This window comes from Nannospalax galili, unplaced genomic scaffold (assembly GCF_000622305.1).
Source record: "Nannospalax galili isolate Female #2095 unplaced genomic scaffold, S.galili_v1.0 scaffold146, whole genome shotgun sequence".
NCBI classification, from domain to species: domain Eukaryota; kingdom Metazoa; phylum Chordata; class Mammalia; order Rodentia; family Spalacidae; genus Nannospalax; species Nannospalax galili.
In genome coordinates this window covers 10,037,597-10,064,387 of record NW_008357929.1, presented here as the reverse complement: position 1 = coordinate 10,064,387, position 26,791 = coordinate 10,037,597, and the positions used below count along the sequence as shown (strand labels likewise).

The 26,791-nt window shown below is 39.9% G+C and overlaps 1 protein-coding gene across 1 annotated transcript in view; it reads right to left on the bottom strand.

Annotated features, from left to right (window-relative positions):
* Rabep1 (rabaptin, RAB GTPase binding effector protein 1) overlaps positions 1-26,791 on the bottom strand; it is a 63,288-nt gene that overhangs the window by 33,214 nt on the left and 3,283 nt on the right. Inside the window, exons 2-6 of the mRNA XM_008855946.3 lie at positions 23,599-23,802; positions 22,742-22,902; positions 19,301-19,420; positions 11,147-11,282; positions 3,018-3,196 (exon numbers count right to left, since the gene is read on the bottom strand). Of these exons, the coding sequence (XP_008854168.1) occupies positions 3,018-3,196; positions 11,147-11,282; positions 19,301-19,420; positions 22,742-22,902; positions 23,599-23,713 (711 nt within the window). The 5' untranslated portion in view covers positions 23,714-23,802. The remainder of the gene's footprint in view (positions 1-3,017; positions 3,197-11,146; positions 11,283-19,300; positions 19,421-22,741; positions 22,903-23,598; positions 23,803-26,791) is intronic.

The following is a 26,791-nucleotide window of genomic DNA, read 5'->3' as shown; positions in this document are numbered from 1 at the left end:
CATAGAAAACACAAAAGGCCAGATATGGTAGTGTATGCCTTTAATCCAGCACTTGGGAGGTAGATGCAAGTGGATCTCTGAGAGATAAAGAGGTCAGCCTGGGATGGTCTACATAGCAAGTTCTAGACCAGGTGAGGCTACATAGTGAGACCTTGTCTCAAAAAAATAAAAATAAAAATAAAAAAACAAAATACAAAAGTATAATCAAAGTCTAAGTAGTGATGCACTCTATAAAGATGAATATGATAAACTTTTATGTCTAGTGAAGAGGGGTAAACACACAATTATAACACAGGTACATACAGGATTCTGCAGGAGAAAAACAAAGACTGATTTCATTTAAGGGAGCCAACAAAGGGGACCCAAAGGAGGTAACACTAGAGCTGAATCCTGAAATATTAGCAAGATGAATTTGCCAGTCTAGTGAGAGGAGACAGATAAATGTTCCAGGAAGAAACAAAGCCTTTGGAAGGCTTGGTGTAACAGGAAATTACATGACTGAAAAATGGGCAGGGACATGAGATGAAGGCCAGGGACAAAAGGGCAGGTGGTTAGAGTCTGGCTCAAACTTTTCCTTCTTCAGCCAGCTTCCTAATCAACAAAACAGGGATGGCTAAGTAGTGCCTGCCTCACAAAGTTTTGCTGTTTTCTGAGAAGTGTGTAAGGTAAAGCTTCATAAAGCTTTAGCACAATGCTAGCACACTGTAAGAGCTCAATAAATGTTAATGAAGACCTTCAGCAACTATCTTAAAATACTTATTTTTATTTTATGTGTATGTGTGTATTGCCTGCATGTAGGTAAGTGCACCCATGCTGTGCAATGCCCACGGAGGGCAGATGAGGCTGTCAGGTCCCCTGGAACTGGAGTTACGGACAGTTGTTAGCTGCCATGTGGGTGCTGGGATTCGAACCCAGGTCTTCTGCAAGAACAACCAGTGTTCTTAACCACTAAGCCATCTCTCCAGCCCCATCAGCAGCATCTTAAAACTAAAGCTTAAGAGTGTCTTAATGGAATAAAGGGATAAAGGGCTGTACTTTGCAATCAAAATGCTTAGGTGCACAATGTCTTCATTCAAGATGTGTAATGCTGAGTGAAGAGAAAAAAATTCAAAAAAGAAACCTTAAAACAAAATCTAACCCAAGTCACACATAGCAATTCAAAATATTTTTCAAGCCGGGCATGGTGGTGCACACCTTTAATCCCAGCACTCGGGAGGCAGAGGCAGGTAGATTTCTGTGAGTTCAAGGCCAGCCTGGTCTACATAGTGAGTTCCAGGCCAGCTGGGGCTACAGGGAGACCTTGTCTCAGAAAAACCAAAATAAATAAATAAATAAAAATAAATTAAAATAAGTTAAAATAAAATTAAAGTAAAATATTTTTCAATATGTAGGAAAGCAGAGGACATGTACATAGCTGTCCTAGGGAAATATTTGCAGACATACACAATATGCCAAAGGATGTTAGCTGTGACACTATTTGAGATGACAGAAGGCACAAGAGTGGAAGTGAATCTAGATGCTCACTATAAGAAGAAAGACTCAATCAAGTGTGATGCACCCACATTACCAGTCAACAAAATGAGTCAGAACGCTGATGTCAATATAGACCCAGAATAATGTTTATGGGAAGGTAAGTTCTAGGATAAACATTTACAACATAATACAAGTTGTACTGGGAAGGCATCCTGAATATATGTTCACAAACACACAGAACTGAAATGGAAAACTCTACCTAACTGATAAATGAAGTTACTTCTAGAAAGAGCAGTGTAGGAGAGGATCTCAAGGAGGATTTTTACTTGGATACTTTGAACTTACTGATTTTTTTTTTTTTTTAATTTAAAGCAAGCAACCTTAACCATGAGAAAGCATTTGTATATTATTCATGTGATTGAAACAATTTTTATTTTATTTTTGTATATTTTATTGAGTTTTATGCATTTCATACAATAGATCTTAATCAAATTTAGACACCCCCCCCATCTGTATCCCCCCCAGCATTCCTCACTAGATTCCATGCATTCTGTCATACATGTTTTAAATGATAAGGAGACAGGACATTAAGAACGCAGCATTCTGGACAGCAGCTATCTTTTCATATCATTTGGTGTCTCCATTCCAATCCTGTTGGCTTTTGGGGGTGGGGGTGGGGATTGGTTTATTGAGACAAGATGTCACTTTGTAACCTAGACTGGCCTTGAACTCAGCTTCTCCTGCCTCAGCCTCGTAAGTGTTGGGATTTCAGGTATAGGTCACCAGTCCCAGCTCTATCCCATCACCTCTTAATCAGGCTTTTAGAGCAAGCTCACCAAAACTCTGGTCTGCTTTGCAAACTCAGAAATCCTAGGAGAACTGGACAGCACTGCTACAAAAAAAAAAAAAAAACTCAAGAAATAAAATTGTTGCACCCTGAGGATCATTTCTAAATCAGTTTCTTTCCACATATGAGGCCATTTTTAAAACTGAAAAAGAAAAACTTTCAAATGCTTTTTTTTTTTTTGGCTATTGCTGTTTTGAGACAAGGCTTTTCCTGCCTCATACTCAAAATCTTTCAGCCTCTGCCCAGAGTAGTGGGACTGTAAGTGTGTGCCACCAGACCTAGTTAGCTACTATGTTTTTTCCTCTTCCCTCTCCTCCCCTCCCTCCCTTTTTTTTCTTTCCTTTCTTTTTCAAGAGAAGGTCTAATATAGTCCCAGCTGGCCTCAAATTCACAGAGATATACTACCTGTCTCTGCCTCCTGAATGCTGGGACTAAAGGCATGCACCACCATGTCCAGCCCACTACATTTTTTTCAAAAAATCACTGAGGGCTGGAGATGCTGTAGCACAGGATACATCACTTGCTCAGCATGAGTGAGGTCCTAGGTTTGATGGTCAAGACTTCAAATAATTAAAAGTGGTATGCATCACCTTGCTCCAGTTTAAATTAACCTCTAACATATATGAGATAGATAATATAATGGGGGGACAGGCACATGATCATTAACAATGTAAATGAGTCCTACACAGCTGTTCACCTGATCTTTCTTCTTCAGTTCTTCTACTTGTCGGAGCTGTTCTGAAGTTAGCACAATCTCCATTCGCTGCATGTCTCTCATCAGTAAACGCTGAGATTCCAGAAACTGGTCATTGGCCTTCTGCCATGTGTGTTTTAACTGGTTGTGTTGTTGTCGTTCTTGCTCCAAAAGATGGCAAACTGTTTAGGAATCCCCCCAATCAAAAACACTGCATTTTAATGGTAGGCAACTTCTTCAGCACAGGGCTACTAGACCAACATTCTATTCTGTAGGACTGCCTCTGACTGACTCCAGTGAACAACCTAAAATCAAACATGATGGCGATCTCCAAACCATTCCTCTAAGGCATATTCCTCTGGAAACATGCTCTCCGGAATATATGAAAAGGGGCTTCTCTGTTTAGTAAGTTCTAGAAATCTTGAGTTAAATTTTAAGGGTTCTTTACTACAGGACTTTGAGCTCAAGGACTTAATTATCTCTATGCTCTCTTGAAGGACAATGCATATCATTACAAACTTATTTGACAAAAAAAAACAAACCATTTTTCACAATTCAACTCAAATAACAAGAACACTTTGGGAAACACTATTCTAAAGGCCAAAATATTGTAGCCATTCCTAATTATGTCAAATACACTTTGATAAATGTGTCATCCAGGGATCCTTCTTGAGTCTGATTAGTTTTGACCTCTCAGGACCAAGGAATCTTTGTAGTGTATGTGCTGTTGAACCTACTCAGCCCATCCATATTACACTAAAGAAAGAAGAACAGGTAACACTATCTATTCACCCATCTATCCAGTCACCATGCCAAACACCGAGAGTTCTTACTCCTTACCCCAACACATCCAGCCAAGACCCAGATCTACTAGTTCTGCCTCTCTTTCAGTGTAACAAATTATCTTCTGCTTCTGCCTCAGACGCCCTTATGACAGGAGACTACCACACAGAAGTCCCTTTTCATTCTCCCACCCTCAACCTTGCCTCATGTTCATCCTTCACGACAGTATTAAGCTGAACATTTTTTGTTTATTTGTTTTGGTCTTTTTGAGACAGAGTTTCCCTCTAGCCAAAGCTGGCCTAGAACTTCCTATGTAGACCAGGCTGGCCTCAGAGAGATCCACCTGCCTCTGCCTTCCAAGTGAAGGGATTAAAGGTATGCACCATCATATCCAGCTAAAGTGAAATTTCTAAAATGAAATTTTACAGTTTAAAATCCTTCAAAGGAGGCTGAAGAGATGATGGCTCAGTGATTAAACACATTGGCTGCTCTTTGAAGGAGCTGGGTTCAGTTCCCAGGTCCGTAACACCTGTCCATAACTCCAGTTCCAGGGGACCCAACGCCCTCTTCAAGCATTCAGGGGCACTGCATCCATGGTACACTTATAGACATCCAGACACGCAGATAAAACACTCATCCACCTAAGTCAGGGGTGGTGGCACACACCTTTAATCTCAGCACTCAGAAAGCAGAGGCAGGTGATCTCTGGGAGATCAAAACCAACCTGGTCTACACAGTGAGTTCCAGGGCAGCTGGGGCTACAGGGAGACAGTTTCAACACAACAAAACAAACAACAAAAAACTCTCATATAAAGAAAAATGAATACATTTTAAAAATTAAAACTCTGCAAAGTCAGACACAAGTGCTAGGATTAAAGGCGTGTGCCACCATGTCCAGCAAAATAGTTTTTAAAAAAGACCCAGGTTCAATTCCTAGTATTGAAAAAATATGATAAAATTATTTTAAAGCCTCTAAAGGCTCATTACAGTCCATCTGAGAAAGTCTGACTTCCTTAGAATAAATTCCCCATCATCTGGTCCATGTCCAAAACTGTAGTATTACAATTTTTCCATTGTTTCTTGTATCCTAACTGTACTGAACTTTCTTTTCAGAGAGAGAGGTGAGGGAGGAGAGAGAGAGACTGGCTTCCTCTGTAGCTCAAGAACTTGCTCTCTTCCCCACCTCTGGAGTGCGAGGATGATAAGTATGTGCCATCACTGTGCCTGACTACTACTTTTCTCATCCTTCCTTAGCTGCACGCATGGGCCTGCACGCAGATTGCCTAACAAACTCTTCATAAGTCTGCTTCAAAAACCACGGAAGAGGCCTGGAGAGAAAGTTCAGTGGTTTATGGACATACACTGCTCTTCCAGAAAAAAGAAGTTTTGATTCCCAGTACTCATGCTGGACAGTTCACAACCACCTGTAACTTTGGCTCCAGGAAAATTCAATGTCTCTGGCTCTGTCAGGCACCTACACTCATGTGCACATATATAGACACATACACATAAATTTATTTTAAACATATTTTTTAAGAGCACTTAAAACTCTACTTCAGAAAACAAAACAGGCCTGGGGTAGGAAATGAGAACTCAGCAGACGGCCTGAGGGTGCTTTGATCTGGCCTCTGCTGGGTATAGGGGCTGAGACCTCAGCAGTCTGCCTGAGAGCACCTGGATTCAGTCTCCACATGGTGTAGATAGAATCCCACTGAAATGGGCCAACAGCCTATGGACAGATGATGCAGAGACCTGAAGTCCAGTGCCTTGCCATGCCTACCACCCCCTCCAAGGCTCAGCGACTTTTGCAGAAGAGGTTGGTGAAAAGAATGTAAGAGCCAGAGGAAGGGGTGGAGTGTTAACTGGAAGTGTCCTTGGACCACTATGTCAGCAATCTGTAGTCACACCTCCTTCCCATGCTTGTCAAGGAGTCAATAGGGAGTCAGTTACCCCTCCCACCCAATCAGTCAACCTTAGCTGCATGTGTGGGAGGAGCTAAGGATATATAAGCTGAGAATGCCATGCATGAGGCACCTCTCTCGCCATTTTGTGCAGCTATCGGGAAGTCACAGGATCTGTATTTGAGTGTGGATTTTCCAGCCCTGCTGTAAATGAGGGGTGCACTCGCTCTTCTGTAAATAAACCCCCACCCTAACCTCTGTTAGTAAGCTCAATAAACTCGTTAGGACTTCAAAAAAAAAAAGAACAGAGCTAATGGAATCCTTCATTACTCCACCAAAGTTGGCCCCATGTTGGCAAATCCTTTGGTCTTTGATTTCTTATTCCTATTTTCCCCCTTAAACTTCATTGTATATATATTTTTATGTAACCCACTTCAAGTTATTTCTGGAAAAATGTGTTAAAAATTGCCTCTCTTTGGAATAAAAAATTAAAATTAAAAAAAAAGAAAAAACAAAGTGATGATAATAATAAACTAAGCTCCCCAGATGCACTTCTTTCAGCTGGTTATGGAAGTACAGGTCTGTACTTCCAGCTAGCTAGGAAGCTGAGGCACAAGGATCATTTGAGCATGAGTTGAGACCCTGTCTCAAAAAGACAAAAAAAAAAAAAAAAAAAAAAAGTTTTAAAGATCAGTTTTTATAAAGAAAACCATCTATAGGACCAAAAGAGCTGGCCACTCTTCCATCAGTGGCACTGCTGTTCCTAACACATGTGCCAGCATGGCAGCTCTAACTGGCAGATGATAGCTATGGTTGCATATCTAATAACCAAGTTAAGTTGTAAGTTATACTCTTCTTGATTTTTATCTCTCTTTTCTTTAAACACATTATTTTCATTTTTTATTACATTTTTATTTATTCATTTTTTTGTGGGCAGGGGATGTGTATATGGAGGTTAGGGGACAACTTGGGGAATCAGTTTTCTCCTTCTGCCATGCAGTCCTAGGGACTAAATTCAGGTCATCATCAGAGTTGATGGCAGATGATGATTTACCCACCAAATATATTTTACCAAATATATTTTACCCAGCCCAAATATATTTTTAAAATATTTATTTTTAATTATGTGAATATGGAGGTGGGGGTAATGTGCATGTGCAACATGTGAATAAAGGTACCCATTCAGTCCAGAAGAGGGTTTTGAATCCACAGGAGCTGGAGTTACAGGCCACCAGGAACCGAACTCAGGTACCTCACAAAAGCAGGAAGCACTCTTAATCACTGTACCTGAACCATCTCTCTAGCCCCCCAAGATGTTATTTTTGATGTATGTCAGTAAAGAAATTACTGTATTCCCTTTCTCTTTTTAATTAACCTTTTTGATATTTTCCTTACATATTTTAGGAAGGTTTGGTAGTCTCAATGACTTACACTATGGGTGGGGCTGGGGGGCTTACTTTTTCTCCTTTTTCTTGAAATTTTGAGACAGGCTCTCACTAATGCAGCCCTGGCTGGCCTAGAACTTGCTATGTAGACTAAGGTGGCTTCAAACTCACAGAAACTGCCTGCTCCTGCCTCCTAAGTGCTAGGATCAAAAGTATATATCACCATGCCTGGTGACTTATACTATTTCTAGAAGGGTCGGGACTCAAAGTTTAAACAGGAATTCTCTTTGTTTTGGATACCCACTGACAGTATAGATGTCTAACTACAATAGCATATTTAAAAATGGTTTCCTGAAAGTCAAGACCCACTAAAAATGTGGGTGATTTTCACTTTTTTTTCTTTTTTTCTTTTTTGAGACAGGGTCTCCTTGTAGCCCCAGCTGTCCTGGAACTCACTATGTAGACCAGGCTGGCCTCGAACTCACAGAGATCCACCTGCTTCTGCCTCCCAAGTGCTGGGATTAAAGGCGTGCACCACCACGCCCAGCCTGATTTTCACATTTTATGCAATAATTCTGTAGGCATATATCACTTCAGTTTTCAACCATTTGGGGGAAAAAAGCTAGCTCATATAAAATCTTAAATTATTCACCTCTCTACTTTCCATAGCATCTGATACACTTAAAAGTACTTGCTAAAGGACTCTATCACGGCTAACGAAATCCTGTATATTAAAGAATGTTTCGGGCTGGGCATGGTAGTGGCACACGCCTTTGATCCCAGCACTTGGGAGGCAGAGGCAGGCAGATCTCTGAGTTCAAGGCCAGCCTGGTCTACATAGTGAGTTCCAGGAAAGCTGGGGCTACAAGGAGATCCTGTCTCAAAAAGACCAAAACCAAACCAAACCAAAACAAAACAAAAAAAGAATGTTTCTAGTATAACCTACAACAAATTATGATTTTAAAGAATAAGAAAAAGGTATAAGAAAAAGGTGGGGGCTGGACATGGAGCTCATTTGGTTGAGTGCTGCCTAGCATGCACAAAGTCAGGGTTAGACCCCAGCACCATGTTAACGAGGTATGGTGGGCACATGCCTACAATGTTATCACTCAATCTGAAGCAGGAGGATCAGAAGTTCAAGGTCAGACTTCCTGGTGAGTTCAGGGCTAGCCTTCAATTCATTAGACTTTTTTAAAATTATATCTTTATTTTCACTATCTTCTAATTTAAATTTATAACTTTCCATTGTGCTATTGTAAAATATAGGCAACAAACCACAGTAACTTAACCATCCTATGACTTGAGCACCAACAAAAATTAACGGATGTTTTCCTATTTCAATAGAGTTGTCTTTTGTGGGCAGGGGAGAGAGGAAAGGTCTCTATCCTAGGCTGGACTCCAACCCACTAACTGCAGCCAAGTAGCCAAGGATGACCTTTAATTTCTGATCTTCCTGTCTCTGCTTTCCAAGTGCTGGGATGGCACACATGCACCACCACTCCCAGCTTCAAATATCCTAAATTTATGTTCATCACTGCCACAAAACTGCAGTGATTATTAAACGTGCTACTAGGGGCTAGAGACATGGCTTAGCATTCAGAAGTATTTGCTGCTCTTGGAGAGGACCTGGGTTTGGTTCCCAGCACCCATATAGCCGCTCATAGCTGTTTGAAACTCTAGTTCTAGGGGGATCTGATGCCCTTTTCTAGACTTCATGGACACCATGCACACATATGGTACATATACATACATGCAAGTACTCACACATACACATAAGTAAAAATTTTAAAACCATTACAAGTAAAAATAATGATGTTGAAATAAACCAAAAAAAATTTTTAAGCAGTATTATACCTTGTAATCTAATGTATTAACAGTACATTTATCATTCTATATTTATTTGTAGGTATTTAATTTTGTGGAATTTTTGTTTGGGGTTTTGTTGTTTGTTTGGAGAGGTGTTTTTATATTGCTTTTTTTTTTTGGTCTTTTTGAGACAGGGTTTCTCTGTAACCCCAGCTGGCCCTGGAACTCACTATGTAGACCAGGCTGGCCTTGAACTCAGAGATCCGCCTGCCTCTGCTGGGATTAAACGCGTGCGCCACCACGCCCGGCTTTGATTTTTTTAAAAATATTTTATTTATTATTTTTACTTTATGTGTACGCGTGTATTCCCTGCATGTAGGTAAGTGCACCCGTGTCATGCAATGCTCACAGAGGACAGAAGAGGCTGTCGGATCCCCTGGAACTGGAGTTACGGACAGTTGTTAGCTGCCATGTGGGTGCTGGAATTCGAACCCGGGTCTTCTGCAAGAACAACCAATGTTCTTAACTGCTGAGCCATCTCTCCAGCCCCTATTGCTTTGTTTTTTAAAATAGGGTCCCACTGTGTGACCAAAGCTGGCCTCAAACTTACTACAATTCCTTTGCTTCAACCTCCCTAGTGTTGGGATTATAGCTGTACACTACCATGCCCATTTGGTTTTTAACTTTTTTCTCCCTCCAACCTCTCCCCTTTTTTTTGGAGACAGGGTTTCACTGTGTAGCTCTGGCTGTACTGGAACTCTTTATGTAGAGTAGGCTGGCTTTAAACTCACAGAGATCTGCCTGCCTCTGCCACCCAAGAACTGGGATTAAAGATGTGTGCCACTGCATCCAGTTTCAGAAATCTTATCATTTATATGTTCATCACTACCACAAAATTGCAGTCATTAAATATGCTACTATACCTTGTTACCTAATGTATTCAGACAACAACACATTTACCACTTTATTTGAAGGTATTTGATTTTTGTGGGTTTGTTTGCTTTTTTAATGTGTATGAGTGATGCCTGCATATATGTAAGTGCACCCATATGTGCAATGCCCAGGGAGGCCAAAAGAGAGCATCAGATCCCCTGGAACTGAATTTACAGATGGTTGTTAGCCACCAGGTAGGTGCTAGAAACTGAACCTTGGTCCTCTGCAGGAGCAACCAGTGGTCTTACTGCTGAGCCATCTCTGCAATTCCTGTTTGGGGTTTTTTATTGCCATTTGTGGAATTCTTTATGTAGACCAAGCTACCCTCGAACTCATAGAGATCCACCTGCCCCTGGCTCCTGAGTGCTGGGATTAAAGGCATATGCCACCATACCCAGCTTCTTTTAGTAACTATCTGAGAAAAATACAGAGTCTACTTGCCTAACATGCTACTTCACAAGTGAAATCAAAACTATACCTTAAAAAGCAAAATAGGGGCTAGAGAGATGGCTCAGCAGTTAAGGACACTGGCTGCTCCTGCAGAGAACCTGGGTTCAATTCCCAGCACCCACATGGTGGCTGACAACCATATGTAACTCCAGTTCCAGGGGATTCAATGCCCTCTTCTGACTTCTGTGTGCATTGCACGACATGGGTGCACTTACATACATGCAGGCAATACACTCATACACATAAAATAAAAATAATAGAGGCCAGGCGTGGCGGCACACGCCTTTAATGCCAGCACTTGGGAGGCTGAGGCAGGCGGATCTCTGTGCATTCAAGGCCAGCCTGGTCTACATAGTGAGTTCCAGGACAGCTAGGACTACAGGGAGACCCTGTCTCAAAAAGACCAAAAAATAAAAAAATAAATAGAATAAGATTTTAAAAAGCAAAGATATGGGGCTTGAGAGATGGGCTCAGCAGTTAAAGAGTACTGGCTGCTCTCGCACAAATAAAAAATTTAAAAAGCAGAGTAGTTTATGGGGGTTTCTCTACCACACTCTCACTTTTGCTAGTTCATTTCCACCTAAATGGCTGTTCAGAAAAAGCACTTTAAGCAGAAAATTTCTGACCTTATTATCTTTATGCCTAGAGATCATGTCTTGTGAAGTTATTACTGTGATCATGGAGAAAAGAGAAGCCACTCACAATCCAAATGCCTTTAGCATGTTTTCACAAGAGCTTTCAAACTGACTGCAGAGCTAACCTGAATCACTAACATACTGCATTGATATTTTAGGATCTGTTACTGCCATTAGTCAACATGAACTTGACTTACATAATTCTGAGTAAAATAAAAATATACACAACATATATTTACCTTCATGCAGCTCTTTCCTCAGCTTCTCAGCATCCTCCTGTAGAACAGATTTCTGAGTATTCAAAACAGCCACATACATCTCTAGATCAGTCCTGCAGGACTTCTCAGCCTCCAAGTAATGATTCAGTTCTTTAACCTGAAAGAAGATGCAACTCTACAAAACTGAACTTTATAATCCTAATGTACATGGCAAATAAGTTATGTATATTTACTTCTATGTTTACAAAAATTAACAGCTATATTTTAAAACATACAATGATACTAATTTAGAAAGTGATGTTATCCATAATCCCAGCTCCTGGGTACATATACAGTTGAGATGGTATGTAATGCTTTTATACTATGGTTTAAAAAACAGTATTTCCGGGGCTGGAGAGATGGCTCAGCAGTTAAAAACACTGGTTGTTCTTGCAGAAGACCTGGGTTTGAATCTCAGCACCCACATGGCAGCTAACAACTGTCCATAACTCTAGTCCCAAGAGATCCGACAGGCTCTTCTGACCTCCTTGGGCACTGCACGACATAGGTGCACTTACCTACATGCAGGCAATACACACATACACATAAAATTAAAATAATTTTTTTCAAAAACAGTATTTCCAATTTTGCACTTCCAAGAAACGCATGCATATGCTTGTTTTTTCCCCTATTCAATAACACTAGATATGTTTGCATGTAAGTGTGAGTGCACAATGCACATGTGTGTCTATGTGTGTATAAGCCAGACAACTTTGGGTATCATTCCCTGGGTGGCAGCCACCTTTTTCTTTTTTGAGACAGAGTCTGTCACTGGCCTGGAACTCACCAAGTAGGGTAGGCTGGCTAGCCAGCAGGATCCAGGCACCTCCCCAGTGCTGGGATTATGTGTACCCCATCATGCCCAGCTTTTTTTTTAACATGAGTTCTAGGACTCAAGCTCTGGTCCTATTTAACTCTCCCCAGTCCGTTCGTTCGTTCGTTCGTTCGTTCATTCATTCATTCATTCATTCATTCATGTTTTTTTGAGACAGGGTCTCCCTATTGCCATAACTGGCCTGGATTCCCTATGGAGACCAGGCTGGCCTCGAACTCAGAGATCCGCCTGCCTCTGCCTCCCAAGTGCTGGGATTAAAGGCATGCGCCACCACACCCGGCTTTATTTGTTTGTTTGTTTGTTTTGGTCTTTCTGAGACAGGGTCTCCCTGTAGCCCCAGCTGTCCTGGAACTCACTATGTAGACCAGGCTGGCCTTAAACTCACAGAGATCTGTCTGCCTCTGCCTCCTGAGTGCTGGGATTAAAGATGTGCACAACCATGCCCAGCTTATTTATTTTTTTAAAGGAGAATTCCTAAAGCTGAAATGATATATTCTTATAAGCTTGCTTTTCTTTTGAAAAAAGAAAAGACAGTGATTCCAAATGTCTTAAATTAAAGGACACATTTTGGCCAATGCATATATTCATAGGAGTTAAGAGAGGAAGTCGGGCCTTTGAGATGGATCAGTCGGTAAAAGTTCTTGCCACCAAGTCTGACAACCTGAGACTGATCCCCTGGACCCATATGGTTGAAGGAAAGAAACAAGTGCCACAAGTTGTCCTCTGACCTGCAGATGTGGCATGTACACACACGGATGGATGGATGGATGGATGGGTGGATGGATGGATGGATGGATGGATGGAAGGAAGGAAAAAATAAAAAAACTTGAGAGGAAGTCATGTCAAAAAAACAGTTTCTTTACAATTGCACAAATGCAAAGTGCAGAATTTTTTTAAAACACATCTTTCCATTATGTTTATTTTCTTTCTTTTATATATTTTATTCATTTTTAAAATTTTACATGTAAACGCCAGGCGTGGTAGCTCATACCTTTAATCCTAGCACTTGGGAGGCAGAGGCAGGTGGATCTCTGTGAGTTCAAGGCCAGCCTGGTCTACATAGTGAGTTCCAGGACAGCTGGGGCTACGGGGAGACCCTGTCTCAAAAAGACCAAAAAAAAAAAATTTTTTTTTACATGTATGATTATTAGGTTGCATGTTGCATGTACCTAAGTACACGACATGTGTGCAGTGCCTGTGGAGGGTGTCAGATCCCCTGGAACTGGAGTTAAAGACAGTTGTAAACTGCCTTGAGGATGGTGGAAACCAAAACCAGATCCCCTGCAAGAGCAACAAGTGTTTTCAATTGATAAGCAATCTCTCTAGCCTCAGTATGTTTATTTTCTGGTGAACAACTACAATACTCAGACTGTTAGCAATATTGTCTAATATTTGAAAAGGTATAACCAAAATAAAATGCAATACTACCAGATAATCTCTAGGATAAAAGTGTCACTTGTTTTACCCTGTCATATAAGTTGTCCATCCCAAACTCTAAACATTTAGGTAACTTTCAACTTTTTCAAATGGTTATATCTAATTTCAAATTCAAGGTCATTTTCATGTGCTATCTAATTTCTTCAAATTTAAAATAGCCAGTTTACCTGTTTTCAGCACTCTTTACTCCTAGACCATTATATAAATTAGAAACTAAAATGATTACTCAAGCTGAAGCTTAGTTTTGTTGGAAGCTGTCAGCCACCCACAAGACAATCACCCTGCATAGCAAAGTGGTGTTGTAAGGCACTTTCCTCCAAACTTGTTACCAGGTGACAGTGACACAGTCAATGTGGCAGATATAAAAAGGTGGCATAGAACCACTAATACTAGATATTACTTCTTAGAATAAACTTTTCATTCAGTTAAAAATTAATCATTTCTATCAGTTTAGGAAGATGCTGGATATAGCAGCAGAGTACAGACATATCCTTGAATTCCACACTCCCTTGCAACTCAAACAAAAAACATGGAGCCAGGCATGGTGACTTATGCCTGTAATCCTAGCTCTCAGAAGAAGTGCTGCAAATTCTAGGCTAGTCTGACGTACACATTAAGGCCCTACCTAAAAAAAAGATAATTTTTAAAAACCACACGTGGACAACTACGAAAAAATCCAGGCAACAAAGACAGGGGTGAGGACAAACCCCTGAAAGTCCCCTTTCCAGAAAACAGATGGTATTTGGAGAAAGAGGTAGAAAGCAACACAGGACTCCAAAAACTCTACAACAGTCAACTGGGGGTCCCACACAGTGAGAGCAGCTGGATCTGCTTTATGTACTAGAACCATGAGTGAATTCAACAAATCTGTCCTGTAAGATTTAGAAGTGTGTCAGGTTAAAATCCCACTTTCATGTGTACTTTCCTCATCCCTAGTATGGCTGAACCTTGTTTTGTTTTTGTGTTTTGTTTTTGTTTTGCAGCATTATCTGTTTTCCTGCTTTGTGACTATATATTTATAGGCGTCACCTCTTTTTCTCCCTGAGCCCTGTTTTCACTGAAGGACTTTGCAGGTTTCTGTTAGTTTGGGATGATAACTTTGTCAGCTATATTATATGACCTGTCCTTTTGGTGGTGTCCTTTGGTTGGCAATTGGGTCTTTGCTTCCACCACGTGGGTTCAGAGGATCAGTCTCAGGTTGTCAGGCTTGGTGACAAGCACTTTTACTGGCTGATCCATCTTAATGGCCCAACTTCCTCTCTTTTAACTCCCCTGAAGTTATATACACATCTCTCCATCCACAGTCATACATCTTGCCTCAAAGTCTGCAGCTTCTCTTTTTACCTTTCAGATTATCTTTTATCAAAGAAATTTATATTATAATGTAGCCAAATTTGTCAATGTTTCTTCCAGAGTCAGTAGTGTTGTATTTTTTAAATCTTGATTGAGTATGGTGGTTGGTAATAACAACACATGGGAGGGAAGCAGGAAGACCCTAAATTTGAGGCCAACCTGAGATACACAGCAAGACCCTGTCTCAAAAAATTTTTTAAAAAGGAGGTTGGCACTCAACTCCTGAGTGCTGGGATTAGAGGTATGCACTACCATACCCACCTTTTTCCAGGCTGGGTTCATCTCTTTATGTAAACTTACTGTATAGTATTGGACAAAACAATAACAAAAAACCCACAGCCTAAACCAAATTACTGAGACAGATCACTAGATAATGTTCCCATCATTAATGCTAACACTGGTCAACATCCTTTCACTATATTTGATGAAAGTTTAATAATCTTTTTATTACTTTACTTTTCTGTTGCTTTGCTAAATGGACATGTGCTTGTCAAGTTGCCTTCTAAATGTTTACACCCATAGATTAGTGCTACTGTAAGCTTCAGTCAGAAAAATTTGTTTCTTTGTGGTCAGCAGGCAGTGTACTCACAACCTGTCAAGATGCTGAGAGTAAGTTATTGTTGAATGCAAATACCTCATCAGGGCACCTATAGCTTCCTTACAAGACCATGACAGAAGAGGATAGAAAGAATCTAAGAGCCAGAGGAAGCGGTAGAATGCTGTAGAACAGTCTTCAGGCAGAACATGGCTGCTACACTATTACAACATTCAGCAGCTGGGATTATCTACACAAGATTGGACCCACAAACATTCTGTCACGTGGGCTTCTCCCCCCCGAGGAGTTATATGTAGTTAGTGATTGCTGAAAGAGTGAAAGACATTTTTTACAGTGGTCTGGCGACTGGTAAGTTGCCATGCTCCTGTAAGTAATCCTAATCAAACTAATTGGTTTGTAACAACAACAAAAGACATGAAATATTTACATTAAATATTTTGTGATTTACTTTCCCTTGGGTTTTTGTCATCTCTAGACATTTTATTGCAAATAACTACATAACCTATGACCAGAGTATTGGGGCTATATAACCATAACTCTCTGGAATGTGATACTCCCTTTGTGACCATATGAAAAAAAAGTTAACAGAAAATAAAAAAATATATCATAATGTTCAAATAAAGCATAATGTATCTGAAAATAATAATACTTTGTCCCATGTACTATCCTAAGTGTTTAGCTATACCAACTTAAATAAATGTTCCTCATAACACCCTTCCCTTATAAGTTAAATAGTCATATCATCTACATTTTTTTTTTTTCCTTTTTGGACCCCACCTCCATTATGCCCCATTTCACAACTGAGATAGGAAAGATGAAGAAATGTGCCCAAGTCACCCAACCTACTAAATTCTGAGCTTTTAACTACTGAACAGTTTAAGAAGAATTCCTCTTTATGGCCACTATTGTTTATTTTATTTTTTGATTTTTTTGAGACAGGGTCTCCCTGTAGCCCCACCTAACCCAGAACTCGCTATGTAGTTCAGGCTGGCCTCGAACTCAGAGATCTGCCTGCCTCTGCCTCCCAAGTGCTGGGATTAAAGGCATGCGCCACCACGCCCGGCTTCATCCTTTTTTTTTTTTCTTTATAATTTTTTATGAGCACGTACCTCCATAAATTCATGTGTACTACACATGTCCAAAGTGTACAAGGAAGCCAGAGGGGGCATCTCATCCCAGGAACTAGAGTTACAGGCAGTTTTGAGCTGCCATGTGGGTGCTGGGAACTGAACCTGGATCTTCTGCAAGGACAGCAAGTACTGTAAACCACTGAGCTATCTCTCCTGCCCTAATCTCTGGTTGTTTATTTCCCCTTTAATCTATTGTCTATTAGTACTTGCTCAACTCAGTTTCATTTTGGTCAGAATTTACATGGTGTATTTTTATTTATTCCTTTATTTTTTGAGACAAGGTCTCGAACTGTTGCCTAGGCTGGCCTCAAACTCCTAGCAATCCTCCTATCTCAGCCTCCAAAGTGTGAGCCACCAAGCCTGGTTTAATATCTTAGGTTCACTCTTACCATGTGTTTTATTTAGTTGGATCTTATAACAAATATACAGAATTTTAACATTTATTTGTGTGTGCATATGTGTAGGTACATGAGTACCACAGTATGCACGTGATAGTTTAAGGACAACTGCAGGAGTTGGTTCTCTCCTTTCACCACATGGGCTCAAGGAACACCTCAAGTCACCAGGCTTGGTGGCAAACACCTTACCTACTAAGCCATCTTGCTTATCCTAGATTCTTTTTTTTCCCATATTTTATTATTACTTTTATTTTATGTGTATGAGTATACTGACTGCACCCATGTCATGCAATGGTCAGAAGAGGGTGTTGGACCGCCTGAACTAGAGTTACAGATGGTGGTTAGTCACCAGGTGGGTGCTGGGAACTGAACTCCGGTCCTCTGCAAGAGTAGTCAGTGCTCTTAGCCACTGAGCCATCTCTCTAGCCCTAGCGCCAGATTCTTAAAGTTCAATGTGATCAACTTTTAGAAGACTTATTGATACTATTTAGTAGAATTATTGATACATTCCCACTTATTTCTATATTCCTACTTTGATAATGTTTCCATTGTTTCTTTCCTATTTTTATTTTTAAACTTTGTGTTAGCATATACTAATCATATATAATAGTGGGTTTCATTATGACATTTTCTTACCTGTACATAAGATCACAATGTATTTCGATCAAATTCACTTTCCATTACCTTCTTATTCCCTCAGGCTCCCACTAATGCCCTTCCTCTCCCAACTAGTCCCCTTCTACTTTCATGTCTTTCCCCTATGACCCTATGAGTTTCATTACGGATGTTTAAAGGAGCATGGGTGAGAGTTTGTTTCCAAGAGCATGGGCACCTGACTAGTGGTTACACCACTGAAGAAAATGTCTCTTCCAAGTCCATCAACCATTAACTACATAGGAATCTACACAGAGGTGTGGGGCACCATGAGACCTTCCCCTTCTATGACAGAGTTGGGGGCCCAATCTTGTACAGGTATTCATAGCTACGTGTTCAAGAGTGAAACAGCTATGTCATGCTCAGAAGTCAGCTTTCAGCTCTCCATACTCCTCCCCGCCTTCTTTCCTCTGGCTTGAACATTCTTGAAACCGCTTTTTCTACGATCACTTTTTAAAACATTTTACTTTGTGTGCATGTGTATGTACGTGTGTGTATGGTGCAACGCACACTATAGTGCACATGTGGAGATCCAGGAGTGTCCTCAGGACAACTTGCAGTTCTCTCCTTCTACCATGTGAGTCTCAGGCTTGGAATCAGGCGCCTTTATCCACTGAGCTATCTCACTGTCCTCCAGTTTTCTTTCAATACTTTTCAGTGCTAGAGATCAAACCCAGGCCCTCATGCATACTAGAAAGTGCAAGTACTCTACCACTGAGTTATACCTCTAATCTCTTTCAGTGGTAAAGCAATTGCCTAGCACATTCAAAGAGGTCCTAGGATCAATCTTCAGCACTATAAAAAGAATTAAATATTCCAACACTCCATTAATATTTCCTCTGGTGTCTTCTGTTTGTTTTGTTTCTTTTCTTTAACTATCTCATGTAGCCCAGGCTAGCCTCAAACTCACTACTGTAGCTGAAGATGACCTTGAACTTTGGATCCTCTTACCTCTGTCTCTAAGGTTAGGATTTGGGGACGTAGGTCAACATGCTCAGTTTATGTAGTGCTGAGGATCAAACCCAGGGCCTCGCCCATGCTAGAGAAGGACTACACCAACTGAGTTACAGTCCCAGCACTGCTACATCCCATAACCAACAATTTAGTCATACTATAGGTGCCTCATCTCTAAAAGATCATCTCAAATTGAGCTGAGATGAGAAAACAAAGTTAACTTTGAATACTTTCTTTTCCTAAGTAAGAAAATTAAGGCTAGGGCTACAGCTCAGTTGTCAGACGGCTTTCCTAACATGCCTGAAGCCCTGGATTTGATCCCCAGAGCCACATAAATGATACATGGGATACACAGCAAGTTCAAGGCAAGCCCATTTGTTTAGCAAAATTTTTTTTAAAAATCAGATTAAGTTTGATTTTGATAAAATAAACACTAACTTTGAGCACAAGTAGTCATTGTGCATCATCATCATTCTGATTTAACATACTCACAAGGTCAAAATTATCACAATGCAAGTTTGGGATATATATAAAAAAAATTTTTTTTGTCTTTTTTGAGACAGGATCTCCCTGTAGCCCCCAGCTGTCCTGGAACTCACCATGTAGACCAGGCTGGCCTTGAACTCACAGAGATCCACCTGCCTCTGCCTCCCAAGTGCTGGGACTACAGGTGTGTGCCACCACGTCTGATGGTTTTTTATATTTTAAACAAAAGTCAGTCTGAAGATGTATCGTCTAAATGATTCCCCACCACTACCTCTTAAGTGATTCTAATTTTGCTCCTGGCATTAGGGCAGATGGATTACAATGTTTCACAACCTTGGAGGCCTCCAGCTCTTTAATCTTGTCTTCAGCTTCTGTCAGTTTATCTTTCAAAGCTGCAATTTCCTTCTCCATGGGCATCACGACAGAACGAAGTTTTTCAGCATCCTCTTGGGCCTGCAGTTATAATGAATTAAATATTACAACTTACTAATTTATTGCTTTTCTGGCTCATCTATTTGCTAAAAATCAATATAAGAACTATACCAGATACTTTATTAGCAGTCATAAAATTAAATACCAATTTCTAACTTTTAAGCTCCTTTATTTTCTTAGAATTTTTAGTAGCATATATATTCATTATACTTACAAAATGGTGGGTTTCAAAAATGTCTTCATTCCAGTGTACCATATAATTAAAATGCATTAACCTCAACCATTAACCTCTTGTCTCATTCTCTCCATTGGTCTCTTACTCAAAATAGCCCCCTTATCTTTTTAATGAAACACACACACACACACACACACACACACACACACACATGATAGTATTATTATTATAATGACAGAAGGTCATTAAAAACAAAAGAAAATCTGAGAAGCTGTTACAGCTAAGCTGAACCTGCAAGAGGAGTAACCGCATGACTAACCACAATATAGCCTCCTGGATGGAATTCTCAAAACAGGAAAAAAATGACAATAGGTGAAAACTAATACACTCTGAATACAAAGAATGGACCTTTGCTAATAATGAATTGACATTAACTCATTAACTATAACAAGTACAACATACTCATGTGAAATGTTAAGAAAATTGGGCATTGAACTTTGTATCACCTTCACAAATCCTTATCAAGAATAAATCTTTTAAAATATTTATTATTGTGTGTGTATGTGTATGGGTGTATTGCCTACATGTACATAAGTGCACCTGTGTCATACAATGCCCGAGGAGGTCAGAAGAGGGTGTCAGATTCCCTAGAACTGGAGTTTTGAATGGTTGTTAGCAACCATGTGGGTACTGGGAATTGAACCCAGGTTCTCTCCTTAATCCCAATGCTTGGGAGACAGAGGCAGGCAGATCTCTGTGAGGTCAAGGCCAGCCTACTAAGTGAGTTCCAGGCCAGTCAGGGCTACATAGTGAGACCCTATCTCAAAAATAAAAAATAAAAATAAAATTTCAGTGGGACTGGGGAGATGGCTCAGTCAATAAAGTGCTCACTACATTTAAGTATGAGGACCTGAGTTTGGACTCATGCAAAAAGTCAGGTGTACTGGCACGCATCAGTAATTCCAGCAGTGGAAGGCGAGAATAGGAGGATTCCTTGGAATTGCAGGCCACCCAGCCTAGCTGAGTTCCAGATTCAGTGGGAAACTCTGTCTCAAAATGTAAGGTAAATCAGGGGAAGTAGGAAGGAGAAATTGGAAGTGGATATAATCAAGATACACTGTATGCATGTAAGAACTGTCAGAGCACTAGGTATGATGGCGCACATCTTTGGTCCCAGCACTCTGGAGGCAGAAGCAGGAGGATCTCTGTGAGATCAAGGTCAGCCTGGTCCAGGAGGAGTTCCAGGACAGCTGGGGCTACAGGGAGATCCTGTCACAAAAAGACAAATAACAAACAAACAAACAGGTGGAGAAGCTCAGAGGAAGACAGGTGACAGAGACCTCTGGCCTCCATATGCATACATGCCCCACCATACACATAGACTAAATGGGTTTTATAAAGATAAGATTTAATTTTTAAATCAGAATGTTTTAAAGGACAGAGTGGTAATTGTGAAATGCTGTCTATGCAAATTCTTAAAGAGCAGAGCAAGGGCAAGTAGCCAAAGATCAGCAGTCATCATTCTTTAAAATTACAGTATTTTTACATTTTATTTATTATTTTTATTTCATGTGTATGAGTGTATCGCCTGAATGTATGTGAGTGCACCCGTATCATGCAGTGCCGTGGAGGTGAGAAGAGGGCTTCGGATTCCCCTGGAACTGGAGTTAAGGGCAGTTCGTAGCCGCCATGTGCGGGCTGGGAATCAAACCCGGGTCCTCTGCAAGAGCAGCCACTGCTCTTAACCACTGAACCATCTCTACAGCCCCTATTTATTATTATTATTATTTTTTTTTTTTTTTATGTGTATGTGTGTACTGCCTGCATGTAAGCAAGTGCACCTGTGTCGTGCAATGCCGCGGAGGTCAGAAGAGGGTTTTGGATTCCTCTGGAACTGGAGTTAAGGACAGTTTGTAGCCACCATGTGGGTGCTGGGAATCGAACCCGGGTCCTCTGCAAGAGCAGTCAGTGCTCTTAACCACTGAGCCATCTCTCCAGTCCATTATTTTGTTTCGAAAAATATGGATACATATAAATTCATAAAACAATTTCTGTAATCAAGATGTTCAAAGGCCGTTTAAAATGTTCTCAATAATAAAATGTCGTTATTAGAAAAAACAATGAGTCTTTCTGTAAGAAACAGCATATTTTAAAATGAAATGGAGATTTTTAAAGGTTAAAAACTCAATTTTCTGTCTTACAGGGTTTATACTGAATTCAATATAGTATAACTGTATTTACCCAACTGTGAACCTAAAAATTTTATAGCCACTTTTGAAAGAGATATATCTTTGCTCTGGAAATTGTTATTGAGTATGTTAAAGCTGTAATGAAATGCTTCTTCTTAAAAAAAAAAGTCTCATATTTAGTTGCCCTGTGTTAAGGCATTCTATGGTACTGTTCAAGAATAGTATGTGTAGCATTTATTACACAGGAACGGGGCTACAGGGAAAAAAAAAAAAAAAAAAAAAAAAAAAAAAGAAAATTAACAAGCATTCCAAAACTTTCGTTAATCACACAATTATCGGGCAACAACTCAGCATTTACTGAGCATCTACTTATAGAGACTATTCTAGGAACTAAGCTTATGCCCTCATGGAGTTTGCATTCTAGCCAACAGACAAAAGCAGTAGCAAATATACCAGAAGGTGAGCTCTGTTTTCTAAGAAAATGTGCTATGGAAAGAGAAAACCTGAAGCAGGATACAAGAAATCAGGAGAGTCATGGAAGCTTGGGAAAGAGGTAGGCAGGTTGCAATCATAGATAAGGAGGTCAGAATAGCCTCATGAAGAATGGCATCTTATCACAGATCTGAAGAAGATAAGGCAATTAGCCTAACATATTATCTAGGGGAGGGCAGTTTGTTACTTAGGACTATGTACTATACTTAGGTCAATGTCAAAGAGTTTCTTTTTTTTTTTTTCTTCCCTTTTGGTCTTTTTGACCAGCTGGCCTGGAACTTGCTATGTAGACCAGGCTGGTCTTGAACTCACAGAGAGCTCCACCTGTCTCCATCTCCCAAGTGCTGGGATTAAAGGCATGCACCACCATGCCCAGCTGTCAAGAGTTTTTTTTAACAGAAAGCATAACTTCTAGCTCTACAATATTTGTTACTTTGCTTTAGCTTGAAAAAATTCTATAACTGAACATATTATATTCTTTCATACCTTTTTCATTTCATTTTCTAAATTTTCTTCCTCTTGGCCTTCAGACAACCTTCTTCTTAAATCAGCTATTTCCCGCTCTGCAGATTCTCGATACTGTGCCCACTGTGTTCGCTCCTGCTCCAGTCGAAGGTGAAACTGGTGTTCATAGTCACGAACTGTTTCTACAAAACATCACGTTTTCATGTCTAAGATTTATGGGGAAAAAAACCTCTGGTACATTACAAGCTTTAAGTTACATAGAGAGCTTGTGCCAAGTTGTTTAGAAAACCTTTAATTCACTGAAAAAAAGAATCCTAGTTCTTACTATGAGAAGAAATAAGGATGTTATTACTTCATCATCATAAATTTCCACAATAAATCTGCCATATATTATTTAGATTTAAACAACTTGTTTCATGTTGTCATTCTACGTAATTAAGCATGTGTGCTGGAAGGAAACGGGCTACACTACTGCACTGCCTTCAGATCAGAAGCCACAAGTTGGCCCTCCACAAGTCCATTTCATCCCCTAAGCCATTCTTCCATAGCAACTAAAGATTTCACAAATACATATTTTTCTTACAAATCTAAACAAACAAAAATCCACATTTAAATTCAGCTTTAAATATTACCTGTAATCTCAGTCCTCCTTTAATATATTATCTCTCTAACACTCATTCTAACTCTTCGTTTTTAAGTCTGTTAAGAGACACTGGTAACATGCCCAAGTACACCACCACTGACTTCCTTTTTATCTGACATCTTGACAACACTACATAAAGCCACAAATGAACTAAGGATACAGTTTGAGGCCATCTGAAAATGATCTCAATCATCAGAATTTGATAATCTTAGAACTAATCTTTCTTTGTCTTTACCTTTCATAACAGCCTGAAGTGAAGCAACTTCTTCTCTCCATTGTCTTTTAACTTCGTCTATAGCTTCTTGCTTAGTATTCTCAGAGACTGTAGCAATCGCCTTAATATTCTCCATCTCTGCCTGAGCTTCCCACAGCTGTGTCCGAAGGTGTCCCAAATCATCCTGTGCTGCTTGCAACACTGCATTTTGCCTCTTCAGATCCTCTGGGGAAGAAAGTACAACTTTCCACTAATGAAGTGTTCACTTTATCAGACTCACAGAATAATGAAGAAATTAGATTTTAAAATGTTAATATATATTATGAAATCATTTTAATGGAAGAAATTTAAAATATGCTGGGTAACAAAAAGAAATTATCAACTATCTAATGACACTGTAACTAAGGTAATACTTTTAGTGTTATATTTAGGCTCTTCCACCACTGGCTAAAAGAATATGATCAAATTCTTTTTTTTTAAAAAAAAAAAAAAAGTGTATTGGGGCTGGAGAGATGGCTCCGCACATAAGAGCACTCACTGCTCTTGCAGAGGACCCGGGTTCAATTCCCAGTACCCACATGGTGGCTATAAACCATCCTTAATTCCAGTTCCAGGGAAATCCAAAGCCCTCTTCTGACCTCTGTGGCATTGCATGACACGGGTGTACTCACATACATGCAGGCAATACACTCATACACATAAAATAAAAATATTTTTTAATGTGTATTGTATGCATGTCTGTATGAATGTTTGCCACATGTGTGTAGGCAGAGGTCAGAAAAGGACATTGGATAGCCTGGAACTTGGAGTTATAGGAGGTTGTGTGGGCCCACATGCAGGTGCTAGGATCCAAACACTGCTCTTCTGAAGAACAGCAAATGCTCTTAATGGCTGTGCCATCTTTCCAGTCCCAAGATCATATTCTTTAACTTCTCTGACTTGAGTGTCCAAATCTACAAAATGAGGATTCAAGATGGTCATTTCACAGGGTTGTTGCAATGATAAAATAATTTACCGTAAATATGCATAGGTATCCTAATTTACAAAAAGCAAGCCTCAGGAAACATTTCGGGGGCTGGAGAGCTAGCTTAGTGGTTAAGAGCATTGTTGCTCTTGTATAAGACTTGGGTTCAGTTCCCAGCACCCACAGGGTAGCTGACAACCATCCAGAACACCAGTTCCAGGGGATCCGATGCCCTCTTCTGACTTCCAGGGACACTGCATGATATGGGTGCACTTACATGCAGGCAATACACTCATACACATAAAAAATAAAAATAACTAAATATTTTTTTAAAAAAGAAATGTCTAATAAAAGAAAGCTGGATTGCATGCTAATTACTAGGTTAGGGTTGAAAAAGTTACAGTTAATTTCTTAGTCCCCCATGTTACCATCTTTTAAATATTAAATTGACCTCAAGTTGTATATTACATGATTTAAGCCTAAATGGGACATATATTTGATGATACTGACATCTAAAAAAGATGAATGTGTAACGTTTGGGATGCAGTTCAGTAGTACAGCACTTGCCTAGCATGTGCAAGCCCTGGATTTGATCCTCAGCACTACAAAGAAAAAAAAAAAAAAGAACCTATTACCCATATATAAGGATAGATCTCTATTCTCTGACTGCCAACTATCATTATTCTCTACATTTAAAAAATTCTTATGACTACCAAGAACATAAAATGTTCAACTTTTAAATCTACATTTCCCTATTAGGAAGGAGTTTTGAGAACATTTTCACACATTTATTAGTAACCAGAATTTCCTTAGGATATATATTTTAGGCTTCCCGTCTTTCTCTCTCTCATATATATATATGGTCTCACTATGTAACATGAACTGGCGACAAATTCTCAATCCTCCTTGGAATTCTGGTCACATGCACATGCACATGGAGACCAGAGTATGACACTGAGAGTCTTGCTCCACCTATTTCCTTCAGGCAGGTTTCTCACTGAACCTGAAAGCTTGCTGTTTCAGTTAGGCTGGCTGGTTCACAAGCCCCCGGGTTTCACCTATCTCTGCGCCCCCATGCTGGAAGCCATACCAGCTTGTATGAGGGTGCTGAGGATTCAATCTCAGCTTCTCATGCCTGCACAGCAAGCACTCTTACCCACTGAACTGCCTCCTGAGCACTCAAAGGCACACATTTTAAAGAAATCAAATTCTACATCTTTGACTTTATTCAGTCTTTCTCACAAACACAAGGGTGTTTAAGAGGTTTTCCTTCCTCACCTTCCCTTTCATAAACACTTTTCTCCTACTTAACAAAAGAAAGTATTTTCAACTCATCTTGAATTTTACTATGCTTCACTACTCTGTTGTACTAAAAAACTCCTTTGTGGTATCAAACCAGAGAGACAATTTTAATTTATATATATATATAAATAGCAGTGTCAATAATAAACAATTGAGGGGCTAATTATACAACAAATCCTTTAGCAAGCCAAGTGACTACGAAGTCTACATTTAACAAAGCTGAAGGAAGACCTAATTGAAAAAGGCAAGAGATTTATGCACTCTAAAGATAAAACAGTGTAAGAGCTGATTAAATTGTTAGCTGGCAGAAGAAAAAACTTTTGAAGCTGCAGCACTATGTACTTTAAGAAAGACATCAGAAAACTGAATAACAACTGCTTACTAAAGCTCATTCTGCTTCTCCGGATTTATTCATGCTTTTATACCTATCTTAAAAACTTTTAAAAATATTTTATATATTATTTTTATTTTATGTGTATGAGTGTATTGCCTGCATGTATGTGAGTGCATCCATGTTGTGCAATGCCACGGAGGTGAGAAGAGGGCTTCGGATTCCCTCGGAACTGAAGTTAAGGACGGTTCGTAGCTGCCATGTGGGTATTAGGAATTGAACCCAAGTCCTCTGTAAGAGCAGTCAGTGCTCTTAACTGCTGAACCATCTCTCCAGCCCCTGTATCTTAAAAACTTTTAAATGCAATGAACTGATGTCAAAACCTGTCCTTTTCTACCATACACAATATTCATCTAGAGACTAAGAGCCTGACATCAGTGATAGAGCACTTGCAAGGCCTAGATTCAATCCCTATCCCCAGTCCAGGGGGGAGGGGGAGAGGAGAGAGAGGAGAGGAGAGGAGAAGACAGACTCCTCTCTCTCTCTTTCCAGCAGTCTGGGTTAGTGGGGCCCAACCTCCTTTGTCAGGCTCTCTAAGGGAGTAATCCCACTGAGTA